The sequence below is a fragment of the Callospermophilus lateralis genome, chromosome 1 (genome assembly GCF_048772815.1).
Source record: "Callospermophilus lateralis isolate mCalLat2 chromosome 1, mCalLat2.hap1, whole genome shotgun sequence".
NCBI classification, from domain to species: domain Eukaryota; kingdom Metazoa; phylum Chordata; class Mammalia; order Rodentia; family Sciuridae; genus Callospermophilus; species Callospermophilus lateralis.
Window position 1 is genome coordinate 218,214,314 of NC_135305.1, and position 20,140 is coordinate 218,234,453.

Below are 20,140 nucleotides of genomic sequence, written 5' to 3' on the forward strand. Positions count from 1 at the left end.
TGCAGCTCACTAGATAAGAACCAACAATGGAAGGGCAGCAGGCACAGGCTGATTATCAACTATGATATGACCTTGGAAGATCAATACACAGAGCTCTAAATTAAACTAATTGGTCCAAGAAATCCCCATCTACAAGGAGTTCCAATTATTAATGGGGAGTGCAAAGAAAATATATGTCCACATGAGTTTCAGACCCTAACACTAATGAGGAGCTAAGCTGCATGTTCAGTTTACTTCTTTCACTTCTACATTTTTAAAGATACATACTTAACATCCATTCTTATTAGAATAAAATATAAATAACAAAAATTTGTTAGGGGAACCTGAATAAGTATACTCTTAAGTGGCATTTACTTGGTCATTATGGTTTTTCTGTGTTTTTTTTTTTTAAATTAAGCATTCAGTCTTCAATTACATAGTGGGTCTAATGATCAACAAATTGTCAAAGGACATTGTAGACTTAGAACGATGTGAAACTCTCACGAGTATCTCAGACCAAGTTCTAAGAGTCTCCCGTCACTTCCCTTTGTTCTTACATTGGTTTTCCTAGGCTCATGGAGACCTCTTCCATTGTTGAAGGCTGTAGATGTTCACAAAGGGAAGCATGAGTCCTGTGTAAGGGAAACACAAACAGGAGCTGCTCAATGTTGTCTATGCTCTGGGGGACATTTCTGAGTAGAATGAAGGTACAGACAGGAGAGCACCCATGTGTTGAAAAACCACTGAGCAAAGCAAACCTGTTTGTAGAGCCATGGCCTATTCAATATTTAACACATTTTCTTTTTTTTTTTTTAAAGAGAGAGTGAGAGAGAGAGAGAGAGGGAGAGAGAGAGAGAGAAAATTTTTAATATTTATCTTTTAGTTATCGGCGGACACAACATCTTTTTGTTTTTTTTTTTGTATGTGGTGCTGAGGATCAAACCCGGGCCGCACGCATGCCAGGCAAGCGCGCTACCGCTTGAGCCACTTCCCCAGCCCCACATTTTCTAATATATATAAAAAATTAAAATATATAATATAATTATAATATATAATAGAATATATATATATATATATATCCTATGTGCCTAAAATGTTGAAGGTTCTTGGGTATCAAAAAAGAAAGACAGTTGGTCATTCCACCCCAGATATACAGCACGAACTTACATAAGGTGAGTATGAAAATATAACATTATAGAAATATCAAAATCTTTGTAATGTTTTGAATAATAAAAAAAAATGATAAAAAAAAGAAAAAAAAAGAAATATCAAAATAATAATTTCATGTCAAAAAACATTTCACTTGAAATAGGAAGTTTAGCCTTTCCATATGAATAATAACTATCTAACATTTTGTCCATATTTTGCACCTTCATCGAATATCAGTCACATAGGTAATATATATTTTCAGTTTAATATGGATTCAATGGCATTATAGCAGCTATAAACCACCTTGGATGGCATTGCTTATTATCATAGACACTAACAACCTACCAGGTATTCAAGAAAGAACCAGCTGAGATAACAGAAGCCAAAATTAAATTTTAAGTCTCTGGATCTGATGCACTAATCTCTTCACTGTTTTCCAAAAATCAGAGTGTTTTCAGTAGAATCCAGAGGTCTTAGCTGCAGGCACGTATTGAATAAAGTCTTAATCTTTCCAAGTTCATGAGGAGTAATGAAATCCTGATCTGCTTTTGGTCTCCTCTTTAAATTGAGTGAGCTGATTATCAGCACGAAGGAAGATGTGGCAGCTGCAAGGGTGTCCCAGAGAGAGCGACACAGGGAGGTCTGTGTTGCATTATCTGTGCCCACTTGACCTTAGATCTTTGTCTTATATTAGCCATTCTTCCATATCTGGTGCAACTGATGCCACTGGCTGCTCTGACCTGGGATCCACCAGAATTCCCACAGGGAAGTGCACAGAAAAACAGGGTCCTCTTCTGGACTGACAAGAATGTAAGACACAGGTTGATTGTGGAGGGGACAACCTGCCAGCACTGTCCTGCCAAAATGCCATGTGCCTCAAACCCATAGTACATTTCAAACATAGCCTCAGTTAGTTGATCTAAACACTTAGCACACCTTACTAAAAACTCTGATCCTCTCAATTCTGTGAAATAAAATATCATGGTAATGGCACTTATACCTTGGTGAAGATTTTCAGACAAATTTAAACAATCTACAAATAGTTCACACGTCAGGCACTCAGGGATCTCTCATTGAAGGATCATATGTTTGTGTGCTGTCCTCATCCAGGTCCACCTCCTCCTCCTCACCTACATAGACATCTCTCGGTGCTGAGGAAATGTGAAGAGCACATTCCCTCCATGTGGATGACAGTGTGTGGTGAGAAGGACCAGTGTGGGAGGAAAGAAAAACTGTGGTGACATTGCTGCCATGATCACCACCACCGTGGATGTCACACACATGCCTCCACGCTCAGTCCCCATGACTGACACTGTGCAGTGCTCTCCCCTCTGGGCAGCCACACTGCATGTTGGTCCTTCCTCCATCCTCACCTCCCTCAGCAGTTACCTATTTACACTGGCTCAGGTGGTCATGACTAAGGAGAGTGGATTCCACATGGCTGGTACCCAGGGGCCTCCCACCTCATCTTTAGGGCTGACGCTGTGCACACTCAGGTAGGAACTTCCTAATAGAAACATCCAGTGAGAAGAAACACAGTGTGGGGCCCATCTGACTGGAGACATCAAGCTGAAAGGCTGGAGGCACAGGCTGCCCATTGACTATGGTGTGACCTTGGAGGCTCAAAGCATAGAGCTCCTGACTGGCCAAAAGGTGAGCACATCACAAACTAAGGACTTCCTAACAGCAATGGTGGAAGAATAAGGGTAGAAAATGATCATCAACTGATGTGTTTCAGTAATTCTTTGCGAAAAAAGTCCATTTTCACTCTTGGATTCTTTATTTTTTAAACATAGTAGCTTCCCAAGAACATTTTCATTATGGCATTGTAAAATTATAAATATTTGCCATTAAACTAATAGCATAGTTTAATGGCATTAAATATAGACTTAGTTGTCATACAGTGACCATCATCCATCTCGAACATTCTTCATAGTTCCAATATGAATCCTTGTTCCCAATAGGAACACTTCCCAAATTTGCCACCCAACATAGTCTGCACCATTCTACTATGGAACTTGATGGGAAATTAACACATAAGGGGCATCTTGACAGGGCCAGGTTTTTAGCTTTACTGCATTTTCCCACACACATTGCAACCAGACCCCACAGGGACAAAGATCAGACTGTCCACCTCTGCAGCCTACTCAAGGCCCTTTTAATGTCCCTGTTCCTCAGGCTGTAGATGAAGGGGTTCCTCAGGGTGTACATCACTGAAGCCAATGCATACTTTCCAGGAGAATGTGATGCAGCTGAACCAAGGTATACTGCAGAACCTGTTCCTAAAAAATAAGCAAACACCTGCCAGGTGAAAGCCACAGGTGGAGAAGACTTTGTACTTCCCTCCTAAAGAGGGGATTCTAAGAAGAGAGGATATAATTTTATAGTAAGAGAAAAGGATTCCTGAAATGGGAAGAAGGCCATATACAGCAGCAAGAAAATACTTGCCAATGTTATTAGAGTAGGTGTCAGTGCAGGAAAGATTCAGAAGTAAAGAAGGGTCACAGAAGAAACTGGAAATTTCAACATTCTTGAAGTTGGTAATTTGTAAGATCATCAAATTCTGCAGCTGAGAGTCCAAAAGGCTCAGCAAAAATGACACCAAAATTGAGAAGCCACAGAGGCGAGGGTTCATAATGACTGTATAATGCAGGGGATGACAGATGCCCACAAACCAGTCATAGGCCATCACAGTCAGAAGCATATAATCCATACAGACAAAAATGATAAAAAGAGACATCTGTGTCAAGCATCCTTCATAGGAGATAAGTTCATTGTGAGTTTGATGTTTACAATCATGTTTGGGACCGTGGTGGAAATAAAACCAATGTCAGCCAAGGACAGATTGGAGAGGAAGAAGTACATGGGGGTGTGGAGGTGGGGGTCAGAGCTGATGGAGAGGATAATGACCAGGTTCCCAAGCACTGTGACCAGGTACATGGACAGGAACAGTCCAAACAGGACAGGCTGCAGGTCTGGGTCCTCTGAGAGGCTCAGGAGTTGGAATTTAGAGATGTTTTGTTCTTGTATACTCCTTGAACACCTTTTGAAAAAACAAAGTAGGTGTTACAAAAAAAATACGTAAGCAGGCTTCCCTTATTCTGTAAGCATTAGTATGTACAAGGAAGCTGCTCACACTTAGGTCTCTACAGCTTCAACACAGTTGTCAGTAGTGAGACTCCTAGTGGGAAATGTGGAATTTCATTCTTTCTCCATAATTCACCCTTTTCCCATACTCACATTTGTGACATTTTCATAAGCAAAATTAGATATCCAGGAGCAGAGGAGAGAAGTTCATGATCACAATGGAGTATAGCTTACTGTTTAACAAAAAAAGGAAATAAGAAATGACTTTCCTGTAAGAGAAATTAGGAAGCAGTTGATATACCTCATTTGGTTCTAAAGCCTTGGAACAAATTCCTTTGACAAGATATTTGTAACGGTGTAATGACTTCTTTCCTGACAACTAAATCAAGGGGGATGCATCATAACCAGAAAGCAATATGCTCCATTTTCTGCAAGGGGTCTCATCACTCTTTGATCTTCTCATTTACCTCTTTTGTACATTTAAGTTTTCTCTTTAAAAATTACATAACTTGAAATAAGAATCCTTGACTTTGATAAACTTCAGATTTTGATAAACAAGATTCAGTCAGTGCATGTAATCAATAAGCACTAACCACATATGTGGCACTGGTGGGCAGTGTACTTGTCAATTATATTTAAATCCTAGACTGTAAAATCTCCTTTGAATAGTTTTATTTCATGCAGGTTTATTGTGTCAACCAACACAATATCAGCAAAGCATCTATTCTATAAAATGGCACTTAACTCTTTTTCTTTTTCTTGGCCCTGTACTTCCTCTAGCCTGCCAAAACTGCTTCATGGTTTTGTGATCTCAGTCCATCAAGTTTATTGTTTATAATCTACAAAGAAGGAAAGCCCTTAAACTCAAGATTTATTTCCAATCTTCCTATTTCTTCATGGTCAGTCATTCCTGAAACCTTGATTTCAATTCTCTTATTTAGGCTACATGAAGTTCACTTGGGTTCATTTTCATTTTTCACCATGATTGAACTGGATACAGCACAAAACAGTAATAAGAAATAATAAAACAACTTCTTCCTCATCTGTAAAATTGTGTAATAATTCCCAAACTTGTATGGTTCTCATCAGGAAATTATTTTAACAAATCTCTCAAGCTGCATAACTTGTAATTCTCTCCCACTATTAAGTGTCTATGTGTATATCTTAGAATATCTATACACAGTGATATCAGACCAACACCAATTGTATCTGCATGTCCACATGTGAAGTTCTCCATGGTCCTTTCTTATACCAGATCTGACATCCATTGTCCAACAACATCCTGACATAGAACATGCTCCATGAATATTATCTACTCTTCTTGTCCATAATACCCATTATCTATATTAAAATAAGTTAATCTTATAATACTTGGGCCAGGACTAACATTGGCAAAAGATCTGAATCATTATATAAGAAATTTGGGTCTTGATATCTCTGCCTGATTCCATTCTCCTGAAAACCTATCTCCCAGACACATCTACTAACATGAAATGGGGAGGTGTAATTTTCTGTTGGTATTTTAATTTCAGTGTTATCTACCATACATTTTCCCTTATAAAATTGCTTTAAAACTTCCTAAAAAATACTCATCTAAGTATTCTGCAAAACAATGCCTATTGCCCATGAAAATATACCAGGTTACATTAACCTTAGGTGATAATTCCTCTGTGAAGTACATTCCTCATCTTCAGTTTTTATCTGATGCAAAAGGCTACCTGAAGAAAAGACACTGTCATTTAGTTGGAGAGTTTATTAATATGTCAATGATTTCAAAACCCGTCTGTCAATTGCTTTGTCACTCAAATAAGAATATGCTCACTTTGGCAACACATATATTAAATTTGAATGATACAGAGAAGATTAGCATGGGCCCTGCACAAATTCATTCACAAATTCTGCAAATTCATGAAGTGTTCCATATTAAAAAAAAAGAATGTTCCATAACATCTTGGTTGGGGATAGGAGACTGATTTCCAATGGAAAAAATACATGTTGAAATTTGCTATTAATGACCTACATTTGTGTCCCTATAAGAGCAGACCATATGACCTACATCTTCTCAATCCTAATATGTATCAGGAAAATGAAGCATCAACCCAAGTAGTAATATGCTGTCCTTGAAGACTCCTGAAGAAATTTCAACTTGTGCAGGGAATACTGTTTCCCTCTGGCTGCAGCAGAAGGGCTGGTGCCCTGGGCTGGAGTCAGGAAGGCAGCATTTCAGACCCAAATCCCACCTGCCAGTGTGTGCACAGTGTGTGAATCTCTCCTCCTCTCCCTGCTCACTGCTTAAGGGAAACACAGATTATAACACCATCTCCACAACATGTGCAGCATCAAAGGGAAACGTGGGACTCAATAAATATTTGCTCACTATGATTTCAATAAACATATTCCATGATTAGGTAACTATTCGCATTATGGAGGAAAGCCATGGTCAAGGGCATTGGAGGCTGGAATGAAGTGAAACTCTGATCTGTGCTTCGTGGAAGGCTGCAGTGTTAAGTGCCCTATAGCTTCTGCCTCACTGCCATTATTCAAACCCATAAAGGTTTCCATCATGATTTCTGAAACTTTTTCTATTGTGGATGACATTAAATAAAACTAAATGGTGCCTATTTCCAAAACATGAACAGAGAAAGACACTATTTTAACTTCCATGGGCACTGCTCAAAGGAATGAATGTTCAGATAGGAGGCCACAAGTCTATTCATCCAAATTCACGTGGCCAATTTAGGACAGAAAGGATGAGTGGGCTTAATGTGCAACAGACCTGCTCTAGACGCCTCCTATGCCAAGCAGAACATGGACCTGGAGTATAAGAAATAGGAAAAAGGAAACTGTTCTAAAATGCACAGCACATGTATCTGTAAGGGCAAAAATAAAGTGTCCCATCCAGAAATAGGAACGGTCACTTCAGACCACTGAATGTATTAGTCAAGTAGCATGAAGATCAACCTAGTCATGCTAACAGGAACAATAATGTCCAGATTTTTTTCCCAGATTTTATTCACATATCTCATATTATGCAAAGAAGAGCACCAAGTATCTATTTATCTTTACTCATTGCAGTTGCATCAGTGGGAAATCAGCTCAGATGGCAAGGCTGACTCTAGACCCCCGTGAAACAAGTGACTGCCTTACAGACATAGAGATTGGGACTGACAGACTCTAAAATAGATCAATCAAAGATTTTTTTTTTTTTTTTACTTTCCCACTTATTGATTGAGAGGGCTGTTTCCATGCATGGAAGAGCATGTGGTGAGCTCAAGGAGGCTATGGAGGGAGGCCAGGAGCATAATCTATGCTGAATGATTATGAGCCTCTCTTACTATGATCTCTCCTGCGAACTGTGGCTATTCCTCCATAGTGTATGCAGCAAGTGCCTCCACTGCTCTGCCCTGTGAGTCCCCAGGAATCCCACAGGAAGAGCACCATGGGCAAGACTCCCTGAGGGGACAGCCTGCCAGGATTCCCTGTGATGCCCTGACCCATGGTCAGACAGCCCAATGAAACCAGGCTTCTGAATCCTAGCAAACAAGAACAAGTTGCATAATTATAAAGTTCTTTTTTTACTGTAAAATAATAATAAATGAGGCATGCATTATCAGAGTAGGACACACAAGAAGTGAGACACATAACACAAAATCTGTTCCTCAGCCCCTGAGCCTGGAAACCCTGAGTGACAGTTCAATATGCTCTGGCTTCTGTCCTCTCCTCATCATCCTTATCAAGACCACCACAGTTCTTTCCTAGAGCTTAGGAAACGTAGTTGAAGGACCATTTGCCATGGTAGGTGAGATTTTTATAGAAAATAAAAACAGCATGGGTCAAGAGCACATTTTAAGTAAGATATATGACAGCACAGCAAAAGTATTTTAAAAAATTCACAAATACTATACATGAAACTTCACCTCCTGAAATCCCCCCATCTGGGAACTCCAACTTTGATGTTTGTTCTTCTGATAAAGAAGCAATACCTGCAATTCCAAGGCTCCCAATGCACTTACAGGGTTATGCTGCTTCTCTGCCGGGTAATGATAAGGAGTGCACATGCCAAGACCCACCGATACCTGGTGCCCAACAAAGGCTCAGACTCTGTGCCCAGCATTCCCAGGAATATGCTGTCAACTGGGAGCTTCCTGATGCAGAACCACAGCAAGGAGACAGAGACACGCAGCTCACTGAACAAGAACTAACAGCGAAAGGGCTGCAGGCACAGGCTGATTTTGGACTAACATATGACCTTGGAAACTCTATGCACAGAGCTCATAATTAGACTAATTGGTTCATGCAATACCCATATCTGGGACTTCCCAACATTAATTCAGAATGAAGAAGAAGAAAAATTGAAGATCCACTTAAGATTTGGACCCTAGCTGTAATTAGGAAGAAATTCGCATAATCAATTACTTCTTTCATTTTATGTTTTTTAAATACTTCTGTTTTTTTTATTTTTTTAATTTGTTCTAACTGGTTATACATGAAAGCAGAATGCATTTCAATTAATTGTACACAAACGGAGCACAACTTCTCATTTCTCTGGCTGTACATGATGCAGAATCACACAACTCATGCAATCATACATGTTCATAGGGTAATAATGTCCATGTCATTCCTCCATCCTGGCCACCTTCATATTCCCTTCTTCCCATTACTTCCTTATGCCCAGTCCAAAGTTCCTCCATTTTCCCCTACCTACAACCCACTATGGATTAGCTTCTGTATATCAGAGAAAGCATTTGGCCTTTGTTTTATTGAAATTGGCTTATTTCACTTCACATGGTATTCTCTAGCTCCCTGTTAGGCTGAATAATATCTCATTGTGTATACACCACATTTTCTTTATCCATTCATCTGTTCAAAGGCATCTAGGTTGTTTCCATAGTTTAACTATTGTGAATTGAGCTGCTATAAACATTGATGTGGCTGTGTCTCTGTAGTATGCTGACTTCAGGTCCTTTGGGTATAGACCAAGGAGTGGGACAGCTGGGTCAAATGGTGGTTCCACACCAAACTCTTAACACCAGAAAACAAATAACCCAATCAATAAATGGACTCAGAAACTGAATAGACACTTCACAGAAGAAGATATACAATTGATCAACAAATATATGAAAAAATGTTCAACATTTCTAGCAATTAGAGAAATGCAAATCAAAAGTACTCTACGATTTCATCTCACTCTGGTCAGAATGGCAATTATCAAGAGCCATGTGCCTCAAATCCACACAGCGTTACACACATGGCTTCAGTTATCTAATCTGAATACCTAGCTCAAGTTACATGAACGCCTGTGCTCATTTCTGTTCTCTAAAATAAAATAGTACATAGCTTAGCACCTGGCATTCAGAATCTCCAACAAAAGATCATCCTCATCTTCATTCACATCCTCATCATCACCTTCACAGAATGTCTGGAGTGTTGAGGACACAGTTTAAAGGGATGCCTTTTCTCCCCTTGTGGATGACAGTGTGTGGCAGGAAGAGTCAGGTGACAGTTAAAGAGGACTTTCCATGAGCTTTCTGTTGTGCTCACCACAACAAAGCATATGAACTCATAGTACCATCCCTGATGATCTGCACCTTGTTTTCCCATCTGACAAAGGGCATGCTCCTCCTGATGAGGAAGAAATAATGCTAGGCAATGCCCTTCCTCCACCCTTCCCTTCCACAGCAGCTACTGATTAACACTGGGTTTCTGCTGACTTAGAACTAAGGAGGGCAAGTACAAAGCCCCCCACTTCCCTGGTGCCCAGTGGCCCTGACTTCAGCCTGTGGGTATCAACACATGCTCAGTTAGATGCTTCCTGATGCTGACATCCACAGCAGGAAGAGATGCATAATGGCACCCAGGGCACTGGGGTCCTCAAGCTGAAGGGTTAGAGGCACAGGTTGGTTGTTGACTACTGTGTGACTTTGGTGGCTCAGTGCATAAGGCTCCTAGTTTACCAAGTAGCTGAAGCATATCAGCAACTCTTAAGAGCTTCCTGATTTTAATGATGGAGAAGAGGAGCAGAAAATGAGCATCTACCAGTGTTTATCAGTTTACCTCTCCTAAGGAAGAGGCTCTTCTCTACTATATATTTTTCTTTTTTAAAAAAAATGTTTTAGCTTTATATTACTATTGTTGCAGTAAATTGAAGTTAAAAAATTTTTATTTTAACCATTCTGAACTATTATGATAAGCATCATTGATCACATAGATGCTTTTTTGAAATATTCATCATCACCATCTCAGAAATCTTTCATTATTTCAAAGTGATCCTTTGTTCCAAATATGAAGAACTCCCAAACATTCCTTTCCATCACTGGCTGAGGCATTACACTTACATCATGTGTGGTATTAAACTCATCAATGTTCCTAAAGAGGCAGATTAACCGATCTTGATAATTAGTTAAAATGAATTTTCCAACACACAATGCAACTGGACACAATAGGGTCTGAGATTTAGGGCATCCTTCTGGGCAGCCTCCTCAGGGCACATTTAATGTCCCTGTTCCTCAGGCTGTAGATGAAGGGGTTCAGCATGGGGGTGACCACAGTGTACATCATGGAGGCCACTGTACCATTCCTGGGAGAATGTGATGCAGCTGAACCAAGGTACACCCCAAATCCTGTCCCTATAAATAAGCCAACAACTGCCAGGTGAGAGCCACAGGTGGAGAAGGCTTTGTACTTCCCTCCTGAGGATGGGATCCTCAGAATAGAGGAAATAATTTTATAGTAAGAGAAAAAGATCCCTGAGATGGGGAAAAGGCCATAGAAGGCTACCAGAAAATATTTGACAATGTTATTAGAGAAGGTGTCGGAACAGGAGAGATTCAGAAGTTCAGAAGGGTCACAGAAGAAACTGGAAATTTCCACACTCTTGAAGTTGGTAATTTTTAAGATCATTGAATTGTGCAACAGTGATTCTAAAAGACTTAATAGAAAGGACACCAAAATTAAGAACCCACAGAGTCGAAGGTTCATCATGACCAAGTAGTGCAGGGGGTGACAGATGGCTACAAACCGATCATAGGCCATCACACTCAGAAGCATATAATCCATACATGAAAAAATGGTGAAAATAGACATCTGTGTCAGGCAGCCCACGTAGGAGATGGCTCTGCTGTGAGTTAGGATGTTCACCAGCATCTTGGGGACCGTGGTGGAGATGAAACAAATGTCAGCCAAGGACAGGTTGGAGAGGAAGAAGTACATGGGGGTGTGGAGGTGGGAGTCAGAGCTGACGGCCAGGATGATGAGCAGGTTCCCAAGCACTGTGACCAGGTACATGCACAGGAACAGTCCAAAGAGGACAGGCTGCAGGTCTGGATCCTCTGAGAGGCCCATGAGATGGAATTCTGATATGTGAGTTAAATTTTGTGCTTTTGTGTTGCTTAGACACCTTTTGAAAAGCAAAGAGTGTAAGAAAAAAAAACCCATCAGCAGACTCCACTTGCTCTGCATGCATTTGGATTCAGGTATTCAGTAGGAAGCTGCTCCACTGGAGATACACACGCCCTCAACATAGGTCTCAGTCCTGAGTCACCTAGGTTGCATACTCTTTCACTGTTGCTATCTATATCATTCACCCTCTCTCCACACCCTATTTCAGACATTTAACTGATCAATGTTAAAATCTCAGGAGCAGAAAGAAGAGGTTCATGATTGCAATAAATTATAGCCTACCATTTAAGGGGAAATTCAGGAAAATTAATGTTTTTTTATTAAAAAATAATAATGTTCATGAAAGTTTATTAAGAACCAGCTCAATTTACTTTGTTTTGTTCTAACAAGTTGAGGGTAATGAGTCTCAGTCAGAAAGCATGTTCATGAGCCATTTATCTTCAAAGTGTCTCATCAATTTTTTATTTTCTCATTGCTGTCCTCTGCAGATTAAAGCTTGCTTTTGAAAGCATGTAATATAATGCAAATTTCCTTGTCTTTGGCACATTTCAAATTTCAATAAATATTATTGAGCTAAATGCACAAAATAAATAGTAACCCTGATCACAAATGTGGCTGAAAGAGATGATATTAAAAACATAAATGATAAAAAAACACTTTGAACAATTTGATTTTATACTGATTTATTTGTATGAACCCATATATTATCAGCAGAATAGCTGGCATATAGAAAAGCTTTTCACTGTTTTTCTTTCCTTTATTCTGTCCTCCAGATGACCTGTTAAAACTGCTCCATGATTTTGTGATCTAATCCATCAAGTTAGCAGTTTAAGATATCATCACCAAAAAAAAGGCTCAAAGCTCAGCTTTTATTTCTAACCACATTATTTCCACTTTGTGGACTCTCTGGTCAGGCATTCCTGATATGCACATTGTGATTCTCTCACTTAAGCTATGAGAGTGTAACTTGGGTTTATTATTTGTCTCTTCTTGATATGATTAAATTTGTCTTAATTTGGGGTAATAATTACCTATCTTGGGTTTTAAAATAGTAACGCTGATCACAAATGTGACTAAAAGATTTAAGATTCAGTATTTCCCCTCTCTTTATCCTAAATCACTAGCTCACTAAGAACTCAAATTTCTCAGGTAATTATGGAAAACTCTCTATACAGTGTTAGTCCTGAGACAAGTATTGTCAAATACCTATATTTTAACTAAGTAGTGGTCAGTTAAAATTACCTTACTAGTGTTTTATTCTCAGTTAATGTTATATTCATCTTTGGATATTTTAGATTATCCACATACTGTGAAATCAGACCAACACCAGTTTAATCAGGATGTCTACATGTAAAATCCTAGGTGGTTTTATTCTTACTCCAGAATTGGAATCGACTGTCTGACAACATCCTGGCACTTTGAAAAAGCTCCATGAATATTACTTTCTCATATTTCAATAACACCCACTACCTATGTTAAAATATAGGTATTTGACAGTACTTGTCTCAGGACTTTTGCTTTCCCACTTAACAGTTCTCAGCCTTAGTCCACAGATCTTAACCTCTGATAAATCTCAGAAACATTTTATAACTTTTTCCAGTTTTTTGAGTGGGAAAGAAATCAAGATGTAACATTAGGTTTCCTCTGAGATTGAGAGGGCTGTTTTCATGCCCTCTCAATCTCAGAGGAAACCTAATGTTACTTTTCATGGAAGAGCATGTGGTGAGCTCAAGGAGGCTATGGAGGGAGGCCAGGAGCATGATCTATGCTGAGTGACCATGAGCCTCACTTACTATGATCTCTCCTGTGACCTGTGGCTGTTCCTCCATTGTGCATGCAGCAGCACCACCCACACACACACACACACACTGCTCTGCCCTGAGATCCCCAGGAATCCCACAAGAAAAGCACCGTGAGCAAGGCTCTCTTTCTGCACTGACAGAGAAGAGAAATGGCTGGTGGGCTTGCTGATGGGACAGCCTGCCAGGGTTCTCCTGTGATGGCCTGTGTCCATGGCCAGACAGCCCAGTGTAAAACAAGGCTGCATCTTTTCCTATCTAGCAAAGGAGTAAAATTTACATATGTAAAACACAACTCTTCCTTTTCTATGTAATAATAATGAAGTGTATAAATATAACTAAAGTGGGATGGTGCTACATGAAATGACATAGAACAAGTTCCTCAGCACCTGAGCCTGGGAAGCCCTGCACCTCAGTTCATGATGCTCTGGCTTCTGTCACTTTCCTCCTAATCATCTTATCACCTCCCTAGTCCTTTTTCAGAGCTTAGGAAACACTTCTGAAGGACTCATTTTGTGCTGTTGTAGTTGAGATTTCTGTGTGAATCAGAACCAGTGTGGGTGGAGAGCACAGTTTGAATAAGATTTCTCATCTCCCCCTCTGAAACAAAAGCTTGAACCCCACAACCCCAAGGTTGAAGCTGCATGTGGTGTCCTCCCATGTGGCTACTCTGTGGTGAGTGTCCTCATGCCGAGGTCACACTACTTCCCCAGTCCTTCCCACATCCAAGGCCACTCTGCACTTACTGGGTCACACTGCTTCCCTGAAGAGTCATGACCAAGAAGTTCTGATCCTGAGACCCTACCAAGTGTGGAGCCCAGGGAAGGAGCAACTGTGTCCACAGGAACAGATCATGTGCTCAGGAGCTTCCTGATGAAGACACCTCAGGAGTAGGCACGGCCATGTAGGTCACTGGACAAGAACCATCAACTGAAGGAGTACAAGCACAGGCCGAGTGAGGACTATATATGAGCTTGGAAGCTCAATGCACAGAGTTTATAATTAGATTAGACTAATTGGTCCATGAAATGCCCATCTCCAAGGACTTTCCATTATCATCAATGGGTAAGGCAAAGAAAATAGTTTTGGTCCCCAACACTAATAAGGAGCTCACCTGGGTATTTATTTAATGTACTGCTTTCCCTTCTCAGACTTAAAAATATATCTGCTTGTAAGATGTATTATAATTAAAGTATAAGGAGCAAAAATTTGCTGTGGGAACTTTAATAAGTATATACTTCTGTGACATTAACTTAATCATTTTTTAAATGAAGCATTTAGTCATCAAGATAATAGTGGGCCCACTGATCAATACGATTTCCAAAGGATTACTTTGCAATATTGAAATGATGTGAAACTCTAAAATGCTCTGAGTGTCTCCTGTCACTTCCCTTCACTCTGACTTTGCTTTTCCTAGGCTCACGGACATCTCTGCCATTGTTCTTGAGTAATTGAAGGTTGTAGATGCTGTTAAGGGAAAGTATGGGGCTCCTGTGTCCATGACATAGACACTAACCAGAGCTGCTCCATCTTGTCTCTGGCTCTGTGGGACGTACCTGAGTAGGAGGAAGGTACAGACAGGAGAGCACCAGTGAAACCCCGCTGAGCAAGGCCAGGACCTGGGCACAGAGCAAGGGTCTACTCAATGTTTAACACATTTTTTTCATCTCCTGTGTCAAAGATGGTATAGGCTCTATGGAATCAAAAATGCAAGGGGGATGGTTATTCCACCCAATATACAGCATATACTTACATCAGGGGAGTATGGAAAGGTAATGTTACAGAAATATGAACACAGTAAGGTCATTCACAAGATATTTCAGTTGAAGAGTATGAAGATGAGCCTTTCCATAGTAATAATAACTCTCTACCATTTGTGCCTGTATTTTACAACTTTATCGCATCTCAGTCACATCGGGAGCACAGGTTTTCTGTTTAATCTGGATTCAATGTCATTATATCAACTGGAAACCATCTTGGATGACATCACTGAGTACCAGAGAAGCTATCTAACTGCCTATCTCTAACTGCCCTTTGTTCAATAAGGAATGAGTCCAGCTAACAGCAGCCAAAATTTAATTGTGAATCTCTGGGTCTGATGCACTGATCTTTTTCACTGTTTCCCATCCATCAAAACATTTTAAACTGAAGCAGATTGTAGCCATTTATAAACTATTTCCAAGGCCCTGACTAGTAATGAAACCCAGGCCTGCTTTGCTCCTCATCAGATGGAGAGGGCTGGTTACCAGAATGCAGGAAGACATGGCAGCTGCAAGGGTGTCCTGAGTCGAAAAACATGGAGGTCTCTGCTGGAAGGTTTCAGCCCACTTGACCTCAGATCTTTGTCTCATCTCAGGTATTCTTCCTGAATTGGTGCACCTGATACCACTGACTTCTGTGTCCTGGAATCTACCAGAAATCCCAAGGGAAGTGCACAGGAAAAGGGTCCCATCTTGGCGTCACAGGAAAGTGCAACACAGGAGTGCTTGTGGAAGGGACAACCTGCCAGCACTGGCCTGCCCAGGTGCCATGTGCCACAAATCCACAGTGCATTTCAAATGTGTTTTCAGTTAGTCAACATTAAAAGTTACATAAACACCTGTGGTCCTTTATATTCTCTAAAATGAAACAACTGGCACTTTTACCTGGGGAATACTTTGCACAGGAATTCAGACTATCTACAAATAAGGCAGAACTCATAATATGGCACTCAGAGATATCTCAAAAAACATCATAATGTTTAGATGCTAATCTTATCCTGATCCTCATCCTCATCACTTTCATATGTGTTTTTGGAATGCTGAAGACATAGTTTTAAGCACACACTTTATTCCCCTTGTGGATGACAGTGTACAGCTAGAAGAGTCAGAGTGGGAGTATGACAGGACTTTCCATGAGCCTTCTGTTGTGCTCACCACAACCAGGCATATGAACTCACAGTATCATCACTGACAATCTGCACCTTGTTCTCCCATCTGGGTAGACAAAGTGCATGCTCCTTCTGATGGTGAAGAAATAATGCTATGCAATGTCCTTCCTCCATCCTTCTCCTCCCACAGCAGCTATTGATTCACACTGGGGCTCTGCTGATTTAGGACTAAGGAAGGCAGTTCCAAAGCCCCCAAATCCCTGGAGTCCAGTGGCCCCCACATGAATCTCAGGATATCCACTCAGACTCAGCTAGGAGCTTCCTGATACAGACATCCACAGCAGGGAGATGCGCAGGAATGGAGCTCACTGGCTGGGGTCCTCAAGCTGAAGGGCTGGAAGCACAGGCTGGTTTCTAACTATTGTACAACCTTAGCAACTCAGTGCATATGGCTCCTATTTACCAAGTAGTTGAACATGTCAGCAACTCTAAGAGCTTCCTAATACTAAGGATGAAGAACAAGAGTAGAAAATTAACATCACCATGTGTTTAATCAGTTCATCTCTACTAATGAAGGGGCTATTCTCTACTATAAATTTTTAATTTACTTTTAAAAAAACCTTTTAGCTTTATATTACTATTATTTTGGTAAATTCAACTTACAAAATTTATCATTTTTACCATTCCCAAATATATTGATCAGCAGCCTGTATCACATAAATATTTTTATGAAATGTACATCATCTTTATCTCTAAAATCTTTTATTATTTTAAAGTGACAGTTTATTAAAAATATAAAGATTGCCAAACATTCCTTCCCAACACTGGCTACAGGTATTGCACTAAAAACTTGTGAAGAATTAAATAGATCATTAATACTGAAAGTCATATTAACAGAACTGGATGTTTAGCTTTACTGCATTTTGAATCATACATTGAAACTGGACTCTGAAGGTGCTGAGATTATATTGTCCTGCTGTGTAGCCTTCTCAGGGCATCTTTAATGCCCCTGTTCCTCAGGTTGTAGATGATGGGATTCTGCATTGGGGTGTACATCACGCACAGTGTATATCACTGCGGCCACTGCACTCTTTGTGGGAGAATGTGAGACAGCTGATCCAAGGCACACTCCACTGCCTCTTCCTAAATATAAGCAAACAATTGCCCAGTGAGACCCATAAATGGAGAATTCTTTGTGCTTCTAACCTGATGATGAGCTCCTCAGAATAGAGGAGCTCATCTTATTTTATAATAGGAGCAAAGGATGTCTGTGGTGGAGAAAAGGCCATATATGGCAGCAAGAAAATACTTGGCAGTATTATTAGATAAGATGTAAGAAGAGGCAAGAATAAAAAGCTGAGAGGGTCACAGAATAAATTAGCAATTTCTACATTCTTGGAGTAGACAAAGTGCAATAAAGACATATTGTACCACTGGGATTCCAAAAAAAAAAAAAAAAAACAAAATGATACCAAAACTAACAGGCCACAGAGATGAGGGTTCAGGGGTGACAGATGGCCACAAACAGATCATAAACCATCAGAGTCAGAAGCACATAATCCATACACCCAAAATGGTAAAAAGAGACATCTGTGTCAAGTAGCCCACATAGGGGGTGGCTGTCTCATGAGCTAGGATGTCCACAATCATCTTGGGACCACAGTTAGATGAGACAGGTGTCAGCCAAGGACAGGTTGGAGAGGAAGAAGTGCATGGGGTGTGGAGGTGGGAGTCAGAGCTGACGGCCAGAATGATGAGCAGGTTCTCAAGCACTGTGACCAGGTACATGATCAGAAACAGTCCAAAGAGGAGGGACTGCAGGTCTGGGTCTTCTGAGGGTCCCATGAGATGGAATTCTGAGACACATGTTAAAATTTGTACTTCTACATTGCTTGAACATCTTTGAAATAAAAAAAGAAGATGGAAGAAATGAAACAAATTACCAGGCATAATTCTTTTTATGTTGTTAATTCTAATATTTGAGGTAATTTATTCACACCTCAGTTCCATATACCTTCATTAATATTTCACAGTTGTGACAATATGTATTTTTTCTGTATTATCTCCACCTATACACCCCTAGTTTAGAGACATTCTACTGAATATTGGAAGTATAAGGAAATTAGAGAAAACTAATCCATCATCACAGTAAAATAAAGCCTATTCTTATCAGGAGAAAAAAAAGAAGAAAAATTATCTTTCATTCCTTAAAAAAGATCCATTGATTCTGGTAAAAAAGAAATTAGGAAGGTTTTTAATATGCTTTGTTACATTCTAGGATAATGATACAAACTCCTTTGTTGTAGAATTGTGTTTTTCAGTGTATCTGTGAAAGACAAATAATTGCTTTTAATGCTTTAACAGATACACAGAGAGAAGTCATTAAACTGTAAGTTTATTTTTGTGACAATCTATTCAAAATTCTTATGTGTCTCCCTATTTTGCACAAGTGAGAATTACTTTGTAATATATGGGTGTATGTTTGTTGATTGACTTCCACAATTTAAGAATGTTCACTATTGCTATTACACTCATATTCTTATTGTTACAAAAAAATAAATGGAAGTTTTAAAAAGTCATATTTTCACCATTGTCAATTATGTAGAACAGCAGCCTTAATCAAATGGATGTGCCTATGACACAATCACCTTCAACCAACTCTAAAACTTTTCATTTTTTCAAGGTGATACTTTGTTCCAATGTAAAAAATTCCCAAACATACCTTCCCAAACTAGCTAGAGTCACTGCACTAAAAATGTGAGAAATAAAGCCATTAGTATTACTGAAAGGGCAGATTAACAGGTCTGGACATTTAGCTTTAATGCATTTTTGAGCAAACATGGCAAGTGGCTGCTACATGTGATAACACTAAACATTTCTGCTGGGCAGCTTCCTCAGAGCAACATTAATGTCCCTGTTCCTCAGGCTGTAGATGAAGGGGTTCAACATGGGGGTGACCACACTGTACATCACTGAGGTCACTGAACCCTTCCTGGGAGAAGGGGATGAAGGTGACCCAAGGTACACTCCAAATGCTGTCCCATAAAATAAGCCAACAACTGCCAGGTGAGAGCCAGAGGTGGAGAAGGTTTGTACCTCCCCCCTGAGGATGGGATGCTCAGAATGGAGGAAACAATCTTATAATAAGAGAAAAGGATCCCTGAGATGGGGGAAAGGCCATAGATGACTCCAAGAAAATACTGGACAATGTTATTAGAGAAGGTGTCAGAACAGGAGAGATTCAGGAGTTGAGAAGGGTCACAGAAGAAACTAGAAATTTCCACATCCTTGAAGCTGATAATTTGTAAGGTCATGAAACTGTGCAGCTGGGAGTCCAAAAGACTCAGCAAGAAAGACACCAAAGTTAAGAAGCCACATGGCAAGAGCTCATAATGACCATATAATGCAAAAGATGACAGATGTCCACATACCTGTCATAAGCCATCACAGTCAGAAGCAGATCATCCATATACATCCAAAAATGATAACAAAGGATATCCATGTCAAGCAGCCCACATAGGAGATGGCTCTGCTGTGAATTTGGATGTTCACAATCATCTTTGGGACTGTGGTGGAGATGAAACCGATGTCAGCCAAGGACAGGTTGGAGAGGAAGAAGTACATGGGGGTGTGGAGGTGGGGGTCAGAGCTGACAGCCATGATGATGAGCAGGTTCCCAAGCACTGTGACCAGGTGCATGGACAGGAAGAGTCCAAAGAGGAGGGGCTGCAGGTCTGGTTCATCTGAGAGGTCCATGAGATGAAATTCTTATATGTGAGTTAAATTTTTTGCTTTTAAATTGCTTGGACATGTTTTGAGAAAGCAAGCAGAGCAAGAAAAAAAAAGAAAGACATCATCA

General features: G+C 40.1%; 1 protein-coding gene and 1 pseudogene across 1 annotated transcript; one reads left to right on the forward strand and one right to left on the reverse strand.

Annotated features, from left to right (window-relative positions):
- The first annotated feature begins 6,029 nt into the window (after positions 1–6,029).
- Positions 6,030–6,125, forward strand: LOC143384641 (U6 spliceosomal RNA; annotated as a pseudogene).
- A 4,543-nt stretch (positions 6,126–10,668) lies between these two features.
- On the reverse strand, positions 10,669–20,037 carry LOC143401119 (olfactory receptor 7E178-like). The gene is made up of 4 exons (XM_077110307.1): positions 19,798–20,037; positions 14,969–15,031; positions 12,856–12,920; positions 10,669–11,611 (listed from the first exon to the last, which is right to left on the reverse strand). The coding sequence occupies exons 1-4, from the start codon at positions 20,035–20,037 to the stop codon at positions 10,669–10,671; spliced, it is 1,311 nt and encodes a 436-aa protein (XP_076966422.1).
- Between the last annotated feature and the right edge of the window lie 103 nt (positions 20,038–20,140).

Bases quoted from the DNA above. Each gene is read 5' to 3' on its own strand.
- LOC143401119 (XM_077110307.1), bottom strand. From the start codon at position 20,037: ATGGACCTCTCAGATGAACCAGACCTGCAGCCCCTCCTCTTTGGACTC. The intron at 15,032-19,797 runs GTGGGCTGCTTG...CTCTGTGCCCAG, and splicing joins ACAGCAGAGCCATCTCCTAT to GTCCTGGCCTTGCTCAGCGG. The intron at 11,612-12,855 runs GTAATTTTAACT...GCTTTTCAAAAG, and splicing joins GAGAATAAAACACTAGTAAG to GTGTCTAAGCAACACAAAAG.